The sequence below is a fragment of the Oncorhynchus gorbuscha genome, linkage group LG23, assembly GCF_021184085.1.
Source record: "Oncorhynchus gorbuscha isolate QuinsamMale2020 ecotype Even-year linkage group LG23, OgorEven_v1.0, whole genome shotgun sequence".
NCBI classification, from domain to species: Eukaryota; Metazoa; Chordata; class Actinopteri; order Salmoniformes; family Salmonidae; genus Oncorhynchus; species Oncorhynchus gorbuscha.
Window position 1 is genome coordinate 8,513,037 of NC_060195.1, and position 23,896 is coordinate 8,536,932.

At 45.5% G+C, this 23,896-nt stretch overlaps 1 protein-coding gene across 1 annotated transcript in view; it reads left to right on the forward strand.

Moving 5' to 3' along the window:
- The window catches only part of LOC124010461 (START domain-containing protein 10-like), a 31,571-nt gene that overhangs the window by 4,779 nt on the left and 2,896 nt on the right, over positions 1-23,896 (forward strand). The window contains exons 2-4 of the mRNA XM_046322905.1: positions 15,688-15,835; positions 21,035-21,138; positions 21,612-21,729. Coding sequence (XP_046178861.1) covers positions 15,688-15,835; positions 21,035-21,138; positions 21,612-21,729 — 370 coding nt within the window. The remainder of the gene's footprint in view (positions 1-15,687; positions 15,836-21,034; positions 21,139-21,611; positions 21,730-23,896) is intronic.

Genomic DNA, 23,896 nt, shown 5'->3' on the forward strand with positions numbered 1-23,896 from the left:
ATAGTAGTATAGCAGGGTAGTAGTATAGCAGGGTAGTAGTATAGCAGGGTAGTAGTATAGCAGTATAGTAGTATAGCAGGGTAGTAGTATAGCAGGGCAGTAGTATAGCAGGGTAGTAGTATAGCAGTATAGTAGTATAGCAGTATAGTAGTATAGCAGGGTAGTAGTATAGCAGTATAGTAGTATAGCCGGGTAGTATAGTAGTATAGTAGTATAGCAGTATAGTAGTATAGCAGGGTAGTAGTATAGCAGCATAGTAGTATAGTAGTATAGTAGTATAGCAGTATAGTTGTATGGCAGTATAGCAGTATAGCAGGGTAGTAGTATAGCAGTATAGTAGTATAGCAGTATAGTAGTATAGCAGGGTAGTAGTATAGCAGTGTAGTAGTATAGCAGTATAGTAGTATAACAGGGTAGTAGTATAGTAGTATAGTAGTATAGTAGTATAGCAGGGTAGTAGTATAGTAGTGTAGTAGTATAGCAGGGTAGTAGTATAGCAGTATAGTCGTATAGCAGGGTAGTAGTATAGTAGTATAGTAGTATAGCAGTATAGCAGTATAGTAGTATAGCAGGGTAGTAGACTAGCAGGGCAGTAGTATAGTAGTATAGCAGTATAGCAGTATAGTACTATAGCAGGGTAGTAGACTAGCAGGGTAGTAGTATAGCAGTATAGTAGTATAGCAGGGTAGTAGTATAGCAGTATAGCAGGGTAGTAGTATATCAGTATAGTAGTATAGTGGTATAGTACTATAGCAGTATAGCAGGGTAGTGGTATAGCAGTATAGTAGTATAGCAGTATAGCAGTATAGCAGGGTAGTAGTATAGCATGGCAGTAGTATAGCAGGGTAGTAGTATAGCAGTATAGTAGTATAGCAGTATAGTAGTATAGCTGGGTAGTAGACTAGCAGGGTAGTAGTATAGCAGTATAGTAGTATAGCAGTATAGCAGTATAGTAGTATAGCAGTATAGCAGGGTAGTAGTATAGCAGTATAGCAGTATAGCAGTATAGTAGTATAGCAGGGTACTAGTATAGCAGTATAGTAGTATAGCAGTATAGCAGGGTAGTAGTATAGCAGGGCAGTAGTATAGCAGGGTGGTAGTATAGCAGCATAGTAGTATAGCAGTATAGTAGTATAGCAGGGTAGTAGTATAGCAGTATAGTAGTATAGCAGTATAGTAGTATAGCAGGGTAGTAGACTAGCAGGGTAGTAGTATAGCAGTATAGTAGTATACCTAGGATAGGATAAAGTAATCCTTCTCACCCCCCCCCTTAAAAGATTTAGATGCACTATTGTAAAGTGGCTGTTCCACTGGAGGTGAATGCACCAATTTGTAAGTCGCTCTGGATAAGAGCGTCTGCTAAATGACTTAAATGTAAATGTAAATGTAGTATAGCAGGGTAGTAGTATAGCAGTATAGTAGTATAGCAGTATAGCAGTATAGTAGTATAGCAGTATAGTAGTATAGCATGGTAGTAGTATAGTAGTATAGCTGGGAAGTAGACTAGCAGGGTGGTAGTATAGCAGTATAGTAGTATAGCAGTATAGTAGTACAGCAGTATAGTAGTATAGCAGGGTAGTAGTATAGCAGGGTAGTAGTATAGCAGGGTAGTAGTATAGCAGTATAGTAGTATAGCAGTATAGTAGTATAGCAGGGTAGTAGTATAGCAGGGTAGTAGTATAGCGGGGTAGTAGTATAGCAGGGTAGTAGTATAGCAGTATAGTAGTATAGCAGTATAGTCATATAGCAGGGTAGTAGTATAGCAGGGTAGTAGTCTAGCAGGGTAGTAGTATAGCAGTGTAGTAGTATAGCAGTATAGTAGTATAGCAGTATAGTAGTATAGCAGTATAGTAGTATAGCGGGGCAGTAGTATAGCGGTATAGTAGTATAGCAGGGTAGTAGTATAGCAGTATAGTAGTATAGCAGGGTAGTAGTATAGCAGGGTAGTAGTATAGCAGTATAGTAGTATAGCAGTATAGTAGTATAGCAGGGTATTAGTATAGCAGTATAGTAGTATAGCAGGGTAGTAGTATAGCAGTATAGTAGTATAGCAGGGTAGTAGTATAGCAGGGTAGTAGTATAGCAGGGTAGTAGTATAGCAGTATAGTAGTATAGCAGTATAGTCGTATAGCAGGGTAGTAGTCTAGCAGGGTAGTAGTATAGCAGGGTAGTAGTATAGCAGTATAGTCGTATAGCAGGGTAGTAGTATAGCAGGGTAGTAGTATAGCAGTATAGCAATATAGCAGTATAGTCATATAGCAGGGTAGTAGTATAGCAGTATAGCAGTATAGTAGTATAGCAGTATAGTCGTATAGCAGGGTAGTAGTATAGCAGTATAGCAGTATAGTAGTATAGCAGGGTAGTAGTATAGCAGTATAGTAGTATAGCAGGGTAGCAGTATAGTAGTATAGCAGTATAGCTGTGTAGTAGTATAGTAGTATAGCAGGGTAGTAGTATAGCAGTATAGTCGTATAGCAGGGCAGTAGTATAGCAGTATAGTCGTATAGCAGGGTAGTAGTATAGCAATATAGTAGTATAGCAGTATAGCAGTATAGCAGGGTAGTAGTATAGTAGTACAGCAGTATAGCAGGGTAGTAGTATAGTAGTACAGCAGTATAGCAGGGTAGTAGTATAGCAGTATAGCAGTATAGCAAGGTAGTAGTATAGCAGTATAGCAGTATAGTAGTATAGCAGGGTAGTAGTATAGCAGTACAGCAGTATAGCAGGGTAGTAGTATAGCAGTATAGCAGTATAGTAGTATAGCAGTATAGCAATATAGCAGTATAGCAGTATAGCAGTATAGCAGGGTAGTAGTATAGCAGTACAGCAGTATAGCAGGGTAGTAGTATAGCAGTATAGCAGTATAGTAGTATAGCAGTATAGCAATATAGCCTATGTAGATGCATACTGTAACAAAGTAGGGTCTAAACAAGTCATTCAGAAACAGAACCCTCAACACTCTAGACAACACTACTGCCCACGTGTCTGTGAAGACTCTGATCTGTCCATGCCTCTGTAGAAGCCAGCTATACTGTAGTCCTAGGTAAGACTAAATGTATTTATAAAGCCCTTTTTACATCAGCAGATGTCACAAAGTGCTGTACAGAAACCCAGCCTAAAAGCCCAAACAGCAAGTAATGCAGGTGTATAAGCACAGTGGCTAGGAAAAACTCCCTAGAAAGGACAGAACCTAGGAAGAAACCTAGAGAGGAACCAGGCTCTGTGCCGGGTGGAGATTATAAGAGACCTGGTCATTAAGGACAGGTTGTTGAGGGTGCAACAGGTCAGTATGTCAGTAGTAAATGTCAGTTGGCTTTTCATAGCCGAGCATTCAGAGGTCAAGACAGCAGGTGTGTGTGTGTGTGTGTGTGTGTGTGTGTGTGTGTGTGTGTGTGTGTGTGTGTGTGTGTGTGTGTGTGTGTGTGTGTGTGTGTGTGTGTGTGTGTGTGTGTGTGTGTGTGTGTGTGTGTGTGTGTGTGTGTGTGTGTGTGTGTGTGTGTGTGTGTGAGAGAGAGAAAGTCCGGGACAAGATAGCACATCCGGTGAACAGGTCAGGGTTCCACCCAGACCAGGTGGACCGGGTACAGCCAGGAGTCATCAGGCCAGGTAGTCCTGCGGCATTGTCCTGGGCTTAGGTCCTCCAGGAGTGGAGGGAGAGAGAGAATTAGAGAGAGCATAGTTAAATTCACACAGGACACCAGATAAGACAGGAGAATTATACCAGATATAACAGACTGACCCTAGCCCATCAGCACATAGACTATTGCAGCATAGATACTGGAGGCTGAGACAGTGAGGGTCGGGGGACACTGTGGCCCTGTCCGACGATACCCCCGGATAGGGCTAACCAGGCAGGATATAACCTCACCCACTTTGTCAAAGCACAGCCCCCACACCTCTAGAGGGATATCAACAGAACCTGAGACTAGGCTGAGTATAGCCCCCACACACCACTAGAGGGATATCAACAGACCACTAACTTACTACCCTGAGACATGGCTGAGTATAGCCCCCACACACCCCTAGAGGGATATCAACAGACCACTAACTTACTACCCTGAGACAAGGCTGAGTATATCCCCCACACACCCCCAGAGGTATATCATGCCTTGGGACGGCATGGAAGAGGGCATGGAAGAGCACCAGTAAGCCAGTGACTCATCCCTCCTAGGGACGGCATGGAAGAGCACCAGTAAGCCAGTGACTCAGCCCCCGTAATAGGGTCAGAGGCAGAGAATCCCAGTGGAGAGAAGGGAACCGGCCAGGCAGAGACAGCGCCTTGCCATTCACCTTCGCACCCCTGGGCTAGACTACACTCGATCATAGGACCTACTGAAGAGATGAGTCTTCAATAAAGACCATTCCAAGTTCTATAGCAGAAAGCCCTGCCTCCTACTGTTTACTTAGAAATTCTAGGGACAATAAGGAGACCTGCGTCTTGTGGTTGTAGCGTATGTGTAGGTATGTACGACAGGACCAAATCCGAGAGATAAGTAGGAGCAAGTCAATTTGAATGTGTTGTAAGGTTAGCAGTAAAACCTTGAAATCAGCCCTAGCTTTAACAGGAAGCCAGTGTAGAGAGAGGATAGCACTGGAGTAATATGATCACATGTTTGCGTTCTAGTCAAGATAGTAGATGGTCTGACAATGCCTCTGTAGACCTCTGGTTTCTCTCTGTCAGAAAGGAAAGGCAGTCTGGGGCTCTGAGGTAACGTCCACCCAGGAGACATCCTTGAAAAATTAACAGTGGAAAACTGTGGTAATGGCTAGCAGCTAGTAATGAGGAAACCTGATTCCCCCCTGCTGCCAGGCCAAGAGGGTAACAGCCCTTACTGAAGAACCTCCCGCTGACCCCGTTGGGAACCCAGATGGGGTAAATAAAGAGGGGAAAAATGAAGAAACAGGGTAGGAATGATGGATTGTTTAGAAGGATAAATGAGAAAATCATTTTCGACACCCAGCACAAACGTCAACATAACAGGAGATGATGGCGAGATAGACCTCTCTTTATAATGCATGAATCTTTCCGGGGCAGTGATGCTTGGTTCATGAATAATAGAACGTACGCGTCGAGGTATTGACGACGTTCCATTCAGAGGGACATAACCTAACCTAAAGGAGCCAACCCAGGCAGTGGAAATGAGGAGTGACTAAGCCTTCTGTTAGAAGCCAGGCCCGGACGGGGGTTGGACAGAGGGGGAGGTGTGATGGTGAATTATTAACTCACCGTCAGCTATCTACTGATTGAGTTACATGGAGCCGTTTGGTACGTTGACCCGACGCACAATATCTGATGGTGTTGCACCTGGCATGCTATATACAGCACCGTCGTCCCTGCACACTGATCAACTAAAGTTAGTCAGATTTAGAACGGAAGGAAGTGGAATGCTTATTCCGGAATAGACCTAATGGAAGGAAGTGGAATGCTTATTCCGGGCTAGACCTAATGGAAGGAAGTTGAATGCTTATTCCGGGCTAGACCTAATGGAAGGAAGTGGAATGCTTATTCCGGAATAGACCTAATGGAAGGAAGTGGAATGCTTATTCCGGGCTAGACCTAATGGAAGGAAGTTGAATGCTTATTCCGGGCTAGACCTAATGGAAGGAAGTTGAATGCTTATTCCGGGCTAGACCTAATGGAAGGAAGTTGAATGCTTATTCCGGGCTAGACCTAATGGAAGGAAGTTGAATGCTTATTCCGGGCTAGACCTAATGGAAGGAAGTTGAATGCTTATTCCGGGCTAGACCTAATGGAAGGAAGTGGAATGCTTATTCCGGAATAGACCTAATGGAAGGAAGTGGAATGCTTATTCCGGGCTAGACCTAATGGAAGGAAGTGGAATGCTTATTCCGGAATAGACCCACCTAACCCTTCTTTACACTATTCCTATCCTGTACTTTACACCCTTATGACAATGGGTCAAATTGAATTGAATGCATCATCTCTTTGTCAGGTAGTTTCCACATTCATCTTGAATCCTGTCGTTTCCTAAATCTTTAGTCACAAAGAGTCCAGTATTCGATCTGCCATGTTGCTGTTACAGAAGTCAAATTACCAATTTCCCCCCACTGACGATAACTGATTACAATAAAGCTCATTGATCACAGAAGAGTCTAAATAAACATATTTACTACAGCTATGGAGAGCACCAGGAGAGTAAACTAAGTTGTGCATTATAATGCATTATTTTATTTAACCTTTATTTAACTTGGCAAGTCAGGTAAGAACAAATTCTTATTTTCAATGACGGCCTAGGAACAGTGGGTTAACTGCCTGTTCAGGGGCAGAACGACAGTTTTGTACCTTGTCAGCTCGGGGATTTGAACTTGCAACTTTTTTTGGCTACTAGTCCCAACGCTCTAACCACTAGGCTACCCTGCCGCCCCTACGCTCTAACCACTAGGCTACCCTGCCGCCCCTACGCTCTAACCACTAGGCTACCCTGCCGCCCCTACGCTCTAACCACTAGGCTACCCTGCCGCCTCCACGCTCTAACCACTAGGCTACCCTGCCACCTCTACACTCTAACCACTAGGCTACCCTGCCACCTCTACACTCTAACCACTAGGCTACCCTGCCTCCTCTACACTCTAACCACTAGGCTACCCTGCCACCTCTACACTCTAACCACTAGGCTACCCTGCCGCCCCTACGCTCTAACCACTAGGCTACCCTGCCGCCCCTACGCTCTAACCACTAGGCTACCCTGCCACCTCTACACTCTAACCACTAGGCTACCCTGCCACCTCTACGCTCTAACCACTAGGCTACCCTGCCGCCTCTACGCTCTAACCACTAGGCTACCCTGCCACCTCTACGCTCTAACCACTAGGCTACCCTGCCGCCCCTACGCTCTAACCACTAGGCTACCCTGCCGCCCCTACGCTCTAACCACTAGGCTACCCTGCCACCTCTACACTCTAACCACTAGGCTACCCTGCCACCTCTACGCTCTAACCACTAGGCTACCCTGCCACCTCTACGCTCTAACCACTAGGCTACCCTGCCACCTCTACACTCTAACCACTAGGCTACCCTGCCGCCCCATAATGCTTGAGGAAGAGAGTTTCCATATGAAGTGTTATGGGAAACTCCTGTTGTAGCCTCATGGTTAAATACAAACACTCAACTTCTGACCACCGACACCTCTCCTAGTCCTTCCTTCCTCTCCCAAACCCAAACACAAGGAAAGGCTTGAAGGTCCCAAGCTATCCCATTATCCTCTCCTACTCTGCTGCTGTGGCCCCCAGCTATCCCATGATCCTCTCCCACTCTGCTGCTGTGGCCCCCAGCTATCCCATGATCCTCTCCCACTCTGCTGCTGTGGCCCCCAGCTATCCCATGATCCTCTCCCAATCTGCTGCTGTGGCCCCCAGCTATCCCATGATCCTCTCCCAATCTGCTGCTGTGGCCCCCAGCTATCCCATGATCCTCTCCCAATCTGCTGCTGTGATGCAGGCAGAATGGTATATTCATCAGTCATCTGTCAGAGAAATGGGGAAAATCAATTTATGTGCTTGTTTACATTGTAATATAATAGACTGTGATTGGCTTGTACCTAGGTCTACTGTAAACAGTTTAACCTGATGTACACTACACTGGATGGAGTTTAATATGATGTACACTACACTGGATGGAGTTTAACATGATGTACACTACACTGGATGGAGTTTAACATGATGTACACTACACTGTAAACAGTTTAACCTGATGTACACTACACTGGATGGAGTTTAATATGATGTACACTACACTGGATGGAGTTTAACATGATGTACACTACACTGGATGGAGTTTAACATGATGTACACTACACTGGATGGAGTTTAACATGATGTACACTACACTGGATGGAGTTTAACATGATGTACACTACACTGGATGGAGTTTAATATGATGTACACTACACTGGATGGAGTTTAATATGATGATGGATGGAGTTTAACATGATGTACACTACACTGGATGGAGTTTAACATGATGTACACTACACTGGATGGAGTTTAACATGATGTACACTACACTGGATGGAGTTTAACATGATGTACACTACACTGGATGGAGTTTAATATGATGTACACTACACTGGATGGAGTTTAATATGATGTACACTACACTGGATGGAGTTTAATATGATGTACACTACACTGGATGGAGTTTAATATGATGTACACTACACTGGATGGAGTTTAATATGATGTACACTACACTGGATGGAGTTTAATATGATGTACACTACACTGGATGGAGTTTAACATGATGTACACTACACTGGATGGAGTTTAACATGATGTACACTACACTGGATGGAGTTTAACATGATGTACACTACACTGGATGGAGTTTAACATGATGTACACTACACTGGATGGAGTTTAACATGATTAACATGATGGAGTTTAACATGATGTACACTACACTGGATGGAGTTTAACACTGATGGAGTTTAACATGATGTACACTACACTGGATGGAGTTTAACATGATGTACACTACACTGGATGGAGTTTAACATGATGTACACTACACTGGATGGAGTTTAACATGATGTACACTAACTGGATGGAGTTTAATATGATGTACACTACACTGGATGGAGTTTAACATGATGTACACTACACTGGATGGAGTTTAATATGATGTACACTACACTGGATGGAGTTTAACATGATGTACACTACACTGGATGGAGTTTAATATGATGTACACTACACTGGATGGAGTTTAACATGATGTACACTACACTGGATGGAGTTTAACATGATGTACACTACACTGGATGGTTTAACATGATGTTACACTGGATGGAGTTTAATATGATGTACACACTGGATGGAGTTTAACACTGGATGGAGTTTAATATGATGTACACTACACTGGATGGAGTTTAACATGATGTACACTACACTGGATGGAGTTTAACATGATGTACACTACACTGGATGGAGTTTAACATGATGTACACTACACTGGATGGAGTTTAACATGATGTACACTACACTGGATGGAGTTTAACATGATGTACACTACACTGGATGGAGTTTAACATGATGTACACTACACTGGATGGAGTTTAACACTACACTGATGGAGTTTAACATGATGTACACTACACTGGATGGAGTTTAACATGATGTACACTACACTGGATGGAGTTTAACATGATGTACACTACACTGGATGGAGTTTAATATGATGTACACTATGGATGGAGTTTAACATGATGTACACTACACTGGATGATGGAGTTTAACATGATGTACACTACACTGGATGGAGTTTAACATGATGTACACTACACTGGATGGAGTTTAATATGATGTACACTACACTGGATGGAGTTTAACATGATGTACACTACACTGGATGGAGTTTAACATGATGTACACTACACTGGATGGAGTTTAACATGATGTACACTACACTGGATGGAGTTTAACATGATGTACACTACACTGGATGGAGTTTAACATGATGTACACTACACTGGATGGAGTTTAACATGATGTACACTACACTGGATGGAGTTTAACATGATGTACACTACACTGGATGGAGTTTAACATGATGTACACTACACTGGATGGAGTTTAACATGATGTACACTACACTGGATGGAGTTTAACATGATGTACACTACACTGGATGGAGTTTAACATGATGTACACTACACTGGATGGAGTTTAACATGATGTACACTACACTGGATGGAGTTTAACATGATGTACACTATATTGGAAACAGGGCGCATTAAGATGGTTGTAATCTTACGTAATATCTCCAAGGAAACACTTCATATAGTTTATTATTAATTCAACTAATATATCTCATATTGTAAATGAATTAATTTAGGTAGGTTCTGGTATATTCCGTTGGTTCCATGTGGTCACACGGATATTACAGCAATATAATATATTGAGCTTCCTCAACTTCAAATGTTGTTCTTGTTATGGTGGTGTACTGTCTTCTCACCTGCTTTTATAAACAGTGTAATTGTTTATATAAAAACACGGACTGATCTATGGGCAACATTCCACATAACAACATCAAATCCTTCTGGAAGAGAGACTGTAACTGCTTCAGAGAACGCAGTTTCAGAGAAGAGGAGTCTGTCATGCAGGTAAAAGAGGACCCAAAAGCGACTTAACAGAAACAGAGTTTATTAAAGTCCAAAACGGAATAACAGAATTCCTCTAGACTTGTAGAGGGGAAACAACTGGAGAAGCGGCCACAGACTGCAGGTCGCTTCGGGTAGGCGCAGGCCGTAGTCGACTGAGACACCTGCTCACACGCAGCATCTGATGAAGGCACAAAACACGACAGGACAGGGTGATACACAATCACGGCAAAAACACGACAGGACAGGGCGAAACGCAATCACGGCATGGTGAATACAATACAAGGAACCGACGGAACAGGAACGGATCACAAAGGAATAAATAGGGACTCTAATCAGGGGAAAGGATCGGGAACAGGTGTGGGAAGACTAAATGATGATTAGGGAATAGGAACAGCTGGGAGCAGGAACGGAACGACAGAGAGAAGAGAGAGCGAGAGAGTGAGAGAGGGAGGGGGAGAGAGAGGGATAGAACCAAACAAGACCAGCAGAGGGAAACGAATAGCATGGGGAGCACAGGGACAAGACATGACAATAAATGACAAACATGACAGTACCCCCCACTCACCGAGCGCCTCCTGGCGCACTCGAGGAGGAATCCTGGCGGCAACGGAGGAAATCATCGATGAGCGAACGGTCCAGCACGTCCCGAGACGGAACCCAACTCCTCTCCTCAGGACCGTAACCCTCCCAATCCACTAGGTATTGGTGACCCCGTCCCCGAGAACGCATGTCCATAATCTTATGTACCTTGTAAATAGGTGCGCTCTCGACAAGGACGGGAGGGGGGGGGGGAAGACGAACGGGGGTGCGAAGAAAGGGCTTAACACAGGAGACATGGAAGACAGGATGGACGCGACGAAGATGTCGCGGAAGAAGCAGTCGCACAGCGACAGGATTGACGACCTGGGAGACACGGAACGGACCAATGAACCGCGGAGTCAACTTACGAGAAGCTGTCGTAAGAGGAAGGTTGCGAGTGGAAAGCCACACTCTCTGGCCGCAACAATACCTTGGACTCTTAATCCTGCGTTTATTGGCGGCTCTCACCGTCTGTGCCCTGTAACGGCAAAGTGCAGACCTCACCCTCCTCCAGGTGCGCTCACAACGTTGGACAAACGCTTGAGCGGAGGGAACGCTGGACTCGGCAAGCTGGGATGAGAACAGAGGAGGCTGGTAACCCAGACTACTCTGAAACGGAGATAACCCGGTAGCAGACGAAGGAAGCGAATTGTGAGCGTATTCTGCCCAGGGGAGCTGTTCTGCCCAAGACGCAGGGTTTCTGAAAGAAAGGCTGCGTAGTATGCGACCAATCGTCTGATTGGCCCTCTCTGCTTGACCGTTAGACTGGGGATGAAACCCGGAAGAGAGACTGACGGACGCACCAATCAAACGACAGAACTCCCTCCAAAACTGTGACGTGAATTGCGGGCCTCTGTCTGAAACGGCGTCTAACGGGAGGCCATGAATTCTGAATACATTCTCAATAATGATTTGTGCCGTCTCCTTAGCGGAAGGAAGTTTAGCGAGGGGAATGAAATGTGCCGCCTTAGAGAACCTATCGACAACCGTCAGAATCACAGTCTTCCCCGCAGACAAAGGCAGACCGGTAATGAAGTCTAAGGCAATGTGAGACCATGGTCGAGAAGGAATGGGAGCGGTCTGAGACGACCGGCAGGAGGAGAGTTACCCGACTTAGTCTGCGCGCAGTCCGAACAAGCAGCCACGAAACGGCGCGTGTCACGCTCCTGAGTCGGCCACCAAAAGCGCTGGCGAATAGACGCAAGAGTGCCTCGAACACCGGGATGACCAGCTAACTTGGCAGAGTGAGCCCACTGAAGAACAGCCAGACGAGTGGAAACAGGAACGAAAAGGAGGTTACTAGGACAAGCGCGCGGCGACGCAGTGTGCGTGAGTGCTTGCTTAACCTGTCTTTCAATTCCCCAGACTGTTAACCCGACAACACGCCCATAAGGAAGAATCCCCTCGGGATCAGTAGAAGCCACAGAAGAACTAAACAGACGGGATAAGGCATCAGGCTTGGTGTTCTTGCTACCCGGACGGTAAGAAATCACAAACTCGAAACGAGCGAAAAACAACGCCCAACGAGCTTGACGGGCATTAAGTCGTTTGGCAGAACGGATGTACTCAAGGTTCTTATGGTCTGTCCAAACGACAAAAGGAACGGTCGCCCCCTCCAACCACTGTCGCCATTCGCCTAGGGCTAAGCGGATGGCGAGCAGTTCACGGTTACCCACATCATAGTTGCGCTCAGATGGCGATAGGCGATGAGAAAAATAAGCGCAAGGATGAACCTTATCGTCAGACTGGAAGCGCTGGGATAGGATGGCTCCCACGCCTACCTCTGAAGCGTCAACCTCGACAATGAATTGTCTAGTGACGTCAGGAGTAACGAGGATAGGAGCGGACGTAAAACGTTCTTTTAGAAGATCAAAAGCTCCCTGGGCGGAACCGGACCACTTAAAACACGTCTTGACAGAAGTAAGAGCTGTGAGAGGGGCAGCAACTTGACCGAAATTACGAATGAAACGCCGATAGAAATTAGCGAAACCTAAAAAGCGCTGCAACTCGACACGTGACCTTGGAACGGGCCAATCACTGACAGCTTGGACCTTAGCGGAATCCATCTGAATGCCTTCAGCGGAAATAACGGAACCGAGAAAAGTAACGGAGGAGACATGAAAAGAGCACTTCTCAGCCTTTACGTAGAGACAATTCTCTAAAAGGCGCTGTAGAACACGTCGAACGTGCTGAACATGAATCTCGAGTGACGGAGAAAAAATCAGGATATCGTCAAGATAGACAAAAACAAAAATGTTCAGCATGTCTCTCAGAACATCATTAACTAATGCCTGAAAAACAGCTGGCGCATTGGCGAGACCGAACGGCAGAACCCGGTACTCAAAATGCCCTAACGGAGTGTTAAACGCCGTTTTCCACTCGTCCCCCTCTCTGATGCGCACGAGATGGTAAGCGTTACGAAGGTCCAACTTAGTAAAGCACCTGGCTCCCTGCAGAATCTCGAAGGCTGATGACATAAGGGGAAGCGGATAACGATTCTTAACCGTTATGTCATTCAGCCCTCGATAATCCACGCAGGGGCGCAGAGTACCGTCCTTCTTTTTAACAAAAAGAACCCCGCCCCGGCCGGAGAAGAAGAAGGCACTATGGTACCGGCGTCAAGAGACACAGACAAATAATCCTCGAGAGCCTTACGTTCGGGAGCCGACAGAGAGTATAGTCTACCTCGAGGAGGAGTGGTCCCCGGAAGGAGATCAATACTACAATCATACGACCGGTGAGGAGGAAGGGAGTTGGCTCGGGACCGACTGAAGACCGTGCGCAGATCATGATATTCCTCCGGCACTCCTGTCAAATCGCCAGGTTCCTCCTGAGAAGTAGGGACAGAAGAAATGGGAGGGATGGCAGACATTAAACACTTCACATGACAAGAAACGTTCCAGGATAGGATAGAATTACTAGACCAATTAATAGAAGGATTATGACATACAAGCCAGGGGTGACCCAAAACAACAGGTGTAAACGGTGAACGGAAAATCAAAAAAGAAATAGTCTCACTGTGGTTACCAGATACTGTGAGAGTTAAAGGTAGTGTCTCAAATTTGATACTGGGAAGATGACTACCATCTAAGGCAAACATGGGCGTAGGCCTGTCTAACGGTCTGAAAGGAATGTTATGTTTCCGAGCCCATGCTTCGTCCATGAAACAACCCTCAGCCCCAGAGTCAATCAAAGCACTGCATGTAGCACCCGAACCGGTCCAGCGTAGATGGACCGACATAGTAGTACAAGATCTAGATGAAGGGACCTGAGTAGTAGCGCTCACCAGTAGCCCTCCGCTTACTGATGGGCTCTGGCCTCTTACTGGACATGAATTAACAAAATGTCCAGCAACTCCGCAATAGAGGCACAGGCGGTTGGTGATCCTCCGTTCCCTCTCCTTATTCGAGATGCGAATCCCTCCCAGCTGCATGGGCTCAGTCTCAAAGCCAGAGGAGGGAGATGGTTGCGATGCGGAGCAGGGAAACACCGTTGATGCGAGCTCTCTTCCACGAGCCCGGTGACGAAGATCTACCCGTCGTTCTATGCGGATGGCGAGAGCAATCAAAGAGTCCACATCTGAAGGAACCTCCCGGGAGAGAATCTCATCCTTAACCACTGCGTGGAGTCCCTCCAGAAAACGAGCGAGCAGCGCCGGCTCGTTCCACTCACTAGAGGCAGCAAGAGTGCGAAACTCAATGGAATAATCCGTTATGGACCGTTCACCTTGGCATAAGGAAGCCAGGGCCCTAGAAGCCTCCCCACCAAAAACTGAACGGTCAAAAACCCGAATCATCTCCTCTTTAAAGTTCTGGAATCTGTTAGAGCAATCAGCCCTTGCCTCCCAGATAGCTGTGCCCCATTCTCGAGCCCGGCCAGTAAGGAGTGAAATGACGTAAGCAACCCGAGCTCTCTCTCTAGAGTATGTGTGGGGTTGGAGAGAGAACACAATCTCACACTGCGTGAGAAAGGAGCGGCACTCAGTGGGCTGCCCGGAGTAGCAAGGTGGGTTATTAACCCTGGGTTCTGGAGGCTCGGCAGGCCAGGGAGTAACAGGTGGCACGAGACGTAGACTCTGGAACTGTCCAGAGAGGTCGGAAACCTGAGCGGCCAGGTTCTCCACGGCATGGCGAGCAGCAGACAATTCCTGCTCGTGTCTGCCGAGCATGGCTCCTTGGATCTCGACGGCAGTGTAACGAGCGTCTGAAGTCGCTGGGTCCATTCCTTGGTCGGTTCCTTCTGTCATGCAGGTAAAAGAGGACCCAAAAGCGACTTAACAGAAACAGAGTTTATTAAAGTCCAAAACGGAATAACAGAATTCCTCTAGACTTGTAGAGGGGAAACAACTGGAGAAGCGGCCACAGACTGCAGGTCGCTTCGGGTAGGCGCAGGCCGTAGTCGACTGAGACACCTGCTCACACGCAGCATCTGATGAAGGCACAAAACACGACAGGACAGGGTGATACACAATCACGGCAAAAACACGACAGGACAGGGCGAAACGCAATCACGGCATGGTGAATACAATACAAGGAACCGACGGAACAGGAACGGATCACAAAGGAATAAATAGGGACTCTAATCAGGGGAAAGGATCGGGAACAGGTGTGGGAAGACTAAATGATGATTAGGGGAATAGGAACAGCTGGGAGCAGGAACGGAACGACAGAGAGAAGAGAGAGCGAGAGAGTGAGAGAGGGAGGGGGAGAGAGAGGGATAGAACCAAACAAGACCAGCAGAGGGAAACGAATAGCATGGGGAGCACAGGGACAAGACATGACAATAAATGACAAACATGACAGAGTCAGTCCCCGTTCCACCCATATTATTCATAGCTAAGCCACACTACACAGTAATAACTGTAGTGGCAACAAAGTCGGTTACCTAGTCATTTCTACGTTGTTACCGTGGTAACGGGGTTTATCGGTTTAGGTTATTACGTAATTGTATTCGTCAACTAATTGTTGTCTCTTACTTACTGTTTCAGATGAGGATAGTGTGTAAGGACGTGACTGCCGAGACACTTTACGACGTCCTTCATGACACCAGCTACCGGAAGAAATGGGACAGCAACATGATCGACACCCACGATATCGGCAGGCTCACTGTCAACGCAGACGTAGGATATTACTCCTGTGAGTTAGTGTCAGACGTAGGATATTACTCCTGTGAGTTAGTGTCAGACGTAGGATATTACTCCTGTGAGTTAGTGTCAGAAATAGGATATTACTGCAGTGAGTTAGTGACAGATATAGGGTATTACTCCTGTGAGTTAGTGTCAGACGTAGGATATTACTGCTGTGAGTTAGTGTCAGACGTAGGATATTACTCCTGTGAGTTAGTGTCAGACATAGGATATTACTGCAGTGAGTTAGTGTCAGACGTAGGATATTACTCCTGTGAGTTAGTGTCAGACGTAGGATATTACTCCTGTGAGTTAGTGTCAGATATAGGATATTACTGCAGTGAGTTAGTGTCAGACGTAGGATATTACTGCAGTGAGTTAGTGTCAGACGTAGGATATTACTGCAGTGAGTTAGTGTCAGACATAGGATATTACTGCAGTGAGTTAGTGTCAGACATAGGATATTACTGCAGTGAGTTAGTGTCAGACGTAGGATATTACTGCAGTGAGTTAGTGTCAGACGTAGGATATTACTGCAGTGAGTTAGTGTCAGATATAGGATATTACTGCAGTGAGTTAGTGTCAGACATAGGATATTACTGCAGTGAGTTAGTGTCAGACGTAGGATATTACTCCTGTGAGTTAGTGTCAGACGTAGGATATTACTCCTGTGAGTTAGTGTCAGACGTAGGATATTACTCCTGTGAGTTAGTGTCAGATATAGGATATTACTCCTGTGAGTTAGTGTCAGACGTAGGATATTACTCCTGTGAGTTAGTGTCAGACGTAGGATATTACTCCTGTGAGTTAGTGTCAGACGTAGGATATTACTCCTGTGAGTTAGTGTCAGACGTAGGATATTACTGCAGTGAGTTAGTGACAGATATAGGATATTACTCCTGTGAGTTAGTGTCAGACGTAGGATATTACTCCTGTGAGTTAGTGTCAGACGTAGGATATTACTCCTGTGAGTTAGTGTCAGACGTAGGATATTACTCCTGTGAGTTAGTGTCAGACGTAGGATATTACTCCTGTCAGTTAGTGTCAGACGTAGGATATTACTGCAGTGAGTTAGTGACAGATATAGGATATTACTCCTGTGAGTTAGTGTCAGACGTAGGGTATTACTCCTGTGAGTTAGTGTCAGACGTAGGATATTACTCCTGTGAGTTAGTGTCAGACGTAGGATATTACTGCAGTGAGTTAGTGACAGATATAGGATATTACTCCTGTGAGTTAGTGTCAGACGTAGGATATTACTCCTGTGAGTTAGTGTCAGATGTAGGGTATTACTCCTGTGAGTTAGTGTCAGACGTAGGATATTACTCCTGTGAGTTAGTGTCAGACGTAGGATATTACTCCTGTGAGTTAGTGTCAGATGTAGGGTATTACTCCTGTGAGTTAGTGTCAGACGTAGGATATTACTCCTGTGAGTTAGTGTCAGACGTAGGATATTACTCCTGTGAGTTAGTGTCAGACGTAGGATATTACTCCTGTGAGTTAGTGTCAGAAATAGGATATTACTGCAGTGAGTTAGTGACAGATATAGGATATTACTCCTGTGAGTTAGTGTCAGATAAAGGATATTACTCCTGTGAGTTAGTGACAGATGTAGGGTATTACTCCTGTGAGTTAGTGTCAGATAAAGGATATTACTCCTGTGAGTTAGTGACAGATGTAGGGTATTACTCCTGTGAGTTAGTATCAGACATAGGATATTACTCCTGTGAGTTAGTGTCAGATAAAGGATATTACTCCTGTGAGTTAGTGACAGATATAGGATATTACTCCTGTGAGTTAGTGACAGATATAGGATATTACTCCTGTGAGTTAGTGACAGATATAGGATATTACTCCTGTGAGTTACTGTCAGATAAAGGATATTACTCCTGTGAGTTAGTGACAGATATAGGATATTACTCCTGTGAGTTAGTGACAGATATAGGATATTACTCCTGTGAGTTAGTGACAGATATAGGATATTACTCCTGTGAGTTAGTGACAGATATAGGATATTACTCCTGTGAGTTAGTGACAGATATAGGATATTACTCCTGTGAGTTAGTGACAGATATAGGATATTACTCCTGTGAGTTAGTGACAGATATAGGATATTACTCCTGTGAGTTACTGTCAGATAAAGGATATTACTCCTGTGAGTTAGTGACAGATGTGGGATATTACTCCTGACAGATGTAGGATATTACTCCTGACAGATGTAGGATATTACTCCTGACAGATGTAGGATATTACTCCTGACAGATGTAGGATATTACTCCTGACAGATGTAGGATATTACTCCTGACAGATGTAGGATATTACTCCTGTGAGTTAGTGTCACATTGTTTACTGATGATAAGCCTCCTGCTATTGAATCAATATTCATGAGGCAGAGTGAGTCAATGTGCCGGTCAGTGTGAGTCAATGTGTGAGTCAATGAGCCAGTCAGCCTGAGTCAATTTGCCAGTCAGTGTGAGTCAAGGTGAGTCAATGTACCGGTCAGTTTGAGTCCATGTGCCGGTCAGTGTGAGTCAATGTACCGGTCAGTTTGAGTCAAAGTGCCGGTCAGTGTGAGTCAAGGTGTGAGTCAATCAGCCAGTCAGCCTGAGTCAATTTGCCAGTCAGTGTGAGTCAATGTGTGAGTCAATGAGCCAGTCAGCCTGAGTCAATTTGCCAGTCAGTGTGAGTCAGCCTGAGTCAATTTGCCAGTCAGTGTGAGTCAAGGTGAGTCCATGTGCCAGTCAGCCTGAGTCAATTTGCCAGTCAGTGTGAGTCAAGGTGAGTCCATGTGCCAGTCAGCCTGTGTCGATTTGCCAGTCAGTGTGAGTCAAGGTGATTCAATGTGCAGGTCAGTGTGAGTCAAGGTGATTCAATGTGCCGGTCAGTGTGAGTCAAGGTGATTCAATGTGCCGGTCAGTGTGAGTCAAGGTGATTCAATGTGCCGGTCAGTGTGAGTCAAGGTGAGTCAATGTGCCGGTCAGTGTGAGTCAAGGTGAGTCAATGTGCCGGTCAGTGTGAGTCAAGGTGAGTCAATGTGCTGGTCAGTGTGAGTCAAGGTGATTCAATGTGCCGGTCAGTGTGAGTCAAGGTGAGTCAATGTGCCGGTCAGTGTGAGTCAATGTGAGTCAATATGCCAGTCAGTGTGAGTCAAGGTGAGTCAATGTGCCGGTCAGTGTGAGTCAAGGTGAGTCAATGTGCCGGTCAGTGTGAGTCAAGGTGAGTCAATGTGCCGGTCAGTGTGAGTCAAGGTGATTCAATGTGCCGGTCAGTGTGAGTCAAGGTGAGTCAATGTGCCGGTCAGTGTGAGTCAATGTGAGTCAATATGCCAGTCAGTGTGAGTCAAGGTGAGTCAATGTGCCGGTCAGTGTGAGTCAAGGTGAGTCAATGTGCCGGTCAGTGTGAGTCAAGGTGAGTCAATGTGCCGGTCAGTGTGAGTCAAGGTGAGTCAATGTGCCGGTCAGTGTGAGTCAAGGTGAGTCAATGTGCCGGTCAGTGTGAGTCAAGGTGAGTCAATGTGCCGGTCAGTGTGAGTCAAGGTGATTCAATGTGCCGGTCAGTGTGAGTCAAGGTGAGTCAATGTGCCGGTCAGTGTGAGTCAAGGTGAGTCAATGTGCCGGTCAGTGTGAGTCAATGTGAGTCAATATGCCAGTCAGTGTGAGTCAAGGTGAGTCAATGTGCCGGTCAGTGTGAGTCAAGGTGAGTCAATGTGCCGGTCAGTGTGAGTCAAGGTGAGTCAATGTGCCGGTCAGTGTGAGTCAATGTGAGTCAATATGCCAGTCAGTGTGAGTCAGTTTGCAACCTTTCGGTTTCTAGTCCATTGCTCTAACCACTAGGCTACCCTGCCACCTCTACACTCTAACCACTAGGCTACCCTGCCACCTCTACACTCTAACCACTAGGCTACCCTGCCACCTCTACACTCTAACCACTAGGCTACCCTGCCGCCTCTACACTCTAACCACTAGGCTACCCTGCCGCCTCTACACTCTAACCACTAGGCTACCCTGCCACCTCTACACTCTAACCACTAGGCTACCCTGCCGCCTCCACACTCTAACCACTAGGCTACCCTGCCACCTCTACACTCTAACCACTAGGCTACCCTGCCGCCTCCACACTCTAACCACTAGGCTACCCTGCCACCTCTACACTCTAACCACTAGGCTACCCTGCCACCTCTACACTCTAACCACTAGGCTACCCTGCCACCTCTACACTCTAACCACTAGGCTACCCTGCCACCTCTACACTCTAACCACTAGGCTACCCTGCCACCTCTACACTCTAACCACTAGGCTACCCTACCACCTCTACACTCTAACCACTAGGCTACCCTGCCGCCTCTACACTCTAACCACTAGGCTACCCTGCCACCTCTACACTCTAACCACTAGGCCACCCTGCCACCTCTACACTCTAACCACTAGGCTACCCTGCCACCTCTACACTCTAACCACTAGGCTACCCTGCCACCTCTACACTCTAACCACTAGGCTACCCTGCCACCTCTACACTCTAACCACTAGGCTACCTGCCACCTCTACACTCTAACCACTAGGCTACCCTGCCTCCTCTACACTCTAACCACTAGGCTACCCTGCCGCCTCTACACTCTAACCACTAGGCTACCCTGCCCCCTCTACACTCTAACCACTAGGCTACCCTGCCACCTCTACACTCTAACCACTAGGCTACCCTGCCACCTCTACACTCTAACCACTAGGCTACCTGCCACCTCTACACTCTAACCACTAGGCTACCCTGCCACCTCTACACTCTAACCACTAGGCTACCCTGCCACCTCTACACTCTAACCACTAGGCTACCTGCCACCTCTACACTCTAACCACTAGGCTACCCTGCCACCTCTACACTCTAACCACTAGGCTACCTGCCACCTCTACACTCTAACCACTAGGCTACCCTGCCACCCCAAAATGTGCCGATATGATTCAACAGAGGTAGCAGACTAAAGAATGTTACTCAACGTAAAAGGTGTTTCTATGACTAGGCCCTACTGTAACCACATGTTGCAGAAGAAAGGTACAGCAGCCACACAATTGAATCAGGCATAGAAATAGACTGAATAGACTGGGTTGTGAGGCAGTTCATCACTGAGAATCACTGACAATAGAATACTACAGTATGTGGACATTTGGACTCATAGAAACATCTTCCACTGAAGTCATGTTGTCATTGTGTTTTGTAGGGAAGTGCCCGAGCCCCCTGAAGAACAGGGACTTTGTTACCATGAGATCGTGGCTTCCTCTGGGCAACGACTACCTGATCATCAACTATTCTGTCAAACACCCGGTATGTACCTTTATCTACACACTATTTTGGATGGCTCGGAAATACTACACAATGAAAAAGACAACCAGCACTCACAAAAGTATTTAAAAGAACAGTATTTATTTTATCAGCTGTCACAATGGACGAGCGGCCGGTCGTCGTTTTCACACAAGTAGGATTACTTTTGTGCTACAGCACCCGAAGATGAATTTACTTCTCTGACGTTATGCATGTCTTCTAGTGAATGTTGTACAATAGACAGATGCTATTAGTGCTGTTTGGCAGACTCAGTAAGAAAGTCCTGCCAGAGGCCCTGTCTACTGTTGAAGTGGGGTCAACATCTCTTCATGCTTCTGTTGTGAAGTCTGGGTTGAAGTTTGGGTTGTTTAACAAGCAAAAACAACTCTAAACATAATATGAACAGCTGACTGGTTATTTTTTTGTATGGTAATTCATTAATGAATAATACTTTGATTTGATTGGTCTTATTTCAGCAATATCCGCCCAAAAAGGACTATGTGAGAGCAGTGTCTCTGCTGACAGGATACCTGATTCAGTCCAACGGAGAAAACTCCTCCACTCTCTATTACCTGACGCAGGTCGATCCCAAAGGTAAAACCTTTTTGAACTGGTTATATACAGTACGGTACGTTTTAAATGATTAACATAACATGTTTTTGGTGTTGACGGTACAGCTCTACGCTGGTCAACACCAGTCCTGGATACAGTGCATCGCTGTCATGGGGCGCTATGAGAAGACTGCTCTGTCTGTTTGTGTACGTAACACCAGTTAGCTGAAAGACCCCTAGCTTCACTTCACACTGAGAGAGTCCTGTTGAAACACCTCTGTGTACACAGACACAGCTCTTAGGGAGGAATCAGGCGAAGATCAAACGCAACAAGATTACGTTTCAGCAGTAACTTTTTGAAACCTTTTAGGTCGATGATACGACCTGTGGCATTATCCTTCCTAACCAGGATATTTAAGGTGCTTTTAACGGCCGTGTTTTAAAGAAGGCCATTACTGACAGAGAGTTTAACCATTTAAATGCTGACATTGCATCTGATTAAAATGTGGAGAGACCGTTTCACTATAGTATACAGTATGTCTTCTCTTGCACCTTTTGTAAACCCAATGGCAGGGTGCAGCAGATCACCACATTGTTGACAACTACTCTGTGTGCCACGTTGTCATTTAACAACAGTCTAGCCTCATTTCTGTCCTTGAGTGTGAAGAAACTCTATATCTACTGTATACTGTCCTTATTGTAAACCAGGGGTCCTGCATGAACTATATCTACTGTATACTGTCCTTACTGTAAACCAGAGGTCCTGCATGAACTATATCTACTGTATACTGTCCTTACTGTAAACCAGAGGTCCTGCATGAACTATATCTACTGTATACTGTCCTTACTGTAAACCAGAGGTCCTGCATGAACTATATCTACTGTATACTGTCCTTACTGTAAACCAGGGGTCCTGCATGAACTATATCTACTGTATACTGTCCTTATTGTAAATCAGGGGTCCTGCATGAACTATATCTACTGTATACTGTCCTTACTGTAAACCAGGGGTCCTGCATGAACTATATCTACTGAATGCTGTCCTTACTGTAAACCAGAGGTATTGTATAAACTATATCTACTGTATACTGTCCTTACTGTAAACCAGGTGTCATGCAGGAACTATGTTGTAAACCAGGGGTCCTGCAGGAACTACTGTATAGCAACACTTCTGTTCTGTATACTGTAAACCAGGGGTCCTGCAGGAACTAGATCAACAGGAAGCAAGCAGTGTGTTTTCTTAAAGAGAGAAAAACACCTTTTTTTCATAGCCTAATAGAAATAGTTTGTATTGGTGTTAAACATTCATCAGGGTTCTCACAAGGCACTGAAATTCAAGTACTGGAGTCAAGTCCTGTAATAAGACATTTTCTCAAGTTGGTACTTTAAAAGTATTTGAATTCAAATGAGAGGAGAACAGATAATGATCAAAATATGTTTATGAAAAATATTATTTAAAAAAAAATATTGGTCTTGCGAAATAATTTCCAGGTAGACAACCAGAGTTGTATTTCCTCACGTTTGGTACTGTGGTTGCCAGGAGAGCTTGCTCATTCCACACACACTGCCACTCAGCCGAGCAGGTACAGAACTGGCTGATTAGGGAACGTCAAACCTCCCATTGATAGCTAAAATCCCGGGAAAAGCACGATTCCTTTTATGTTTATGGAATATTTCAGGGATTTTTTACATTTCAATTCGTGAAAACATGACCCTGAGGAAGCCACAGTGATGCCGAAACATTGGTAAATACCCATTAAATTGCTGGGAGTTTATACATGGAGTGTGAGACTTTCTTTATTTTGATAGTTTATAGTTTATTCGCCGTTAGTCAGCACCTCAACACAATCATTATTTTCTGGGTGTGCGCCAGCTCGTGTTTTTTGAAAACATGGGACCAACACTTTACATGTTGCGTTTTATATTTTTGTTCAGTATAGTTTACCCAGCATTTTTTACCACTACATCACTGGACCCAACCAACCCACGCCGTATATGTTGCAAAAACATGCGTCAGACTTTGACATTGCGAGCACTGGTGAATCGGCCCTGAAGAGCCACATGATGGGGGGGAGACACAACGCTCCGTCCTGCTCCGAGACAGTTCTACAGTTCTACTTGTTCTCTGCAACAGCCTCCAGAGCTGTTTTGCCAATCGCCTCGTTGACAGGTCGCCCGCGATATTCCGCTTTATCTAGCGGCAACCGTGC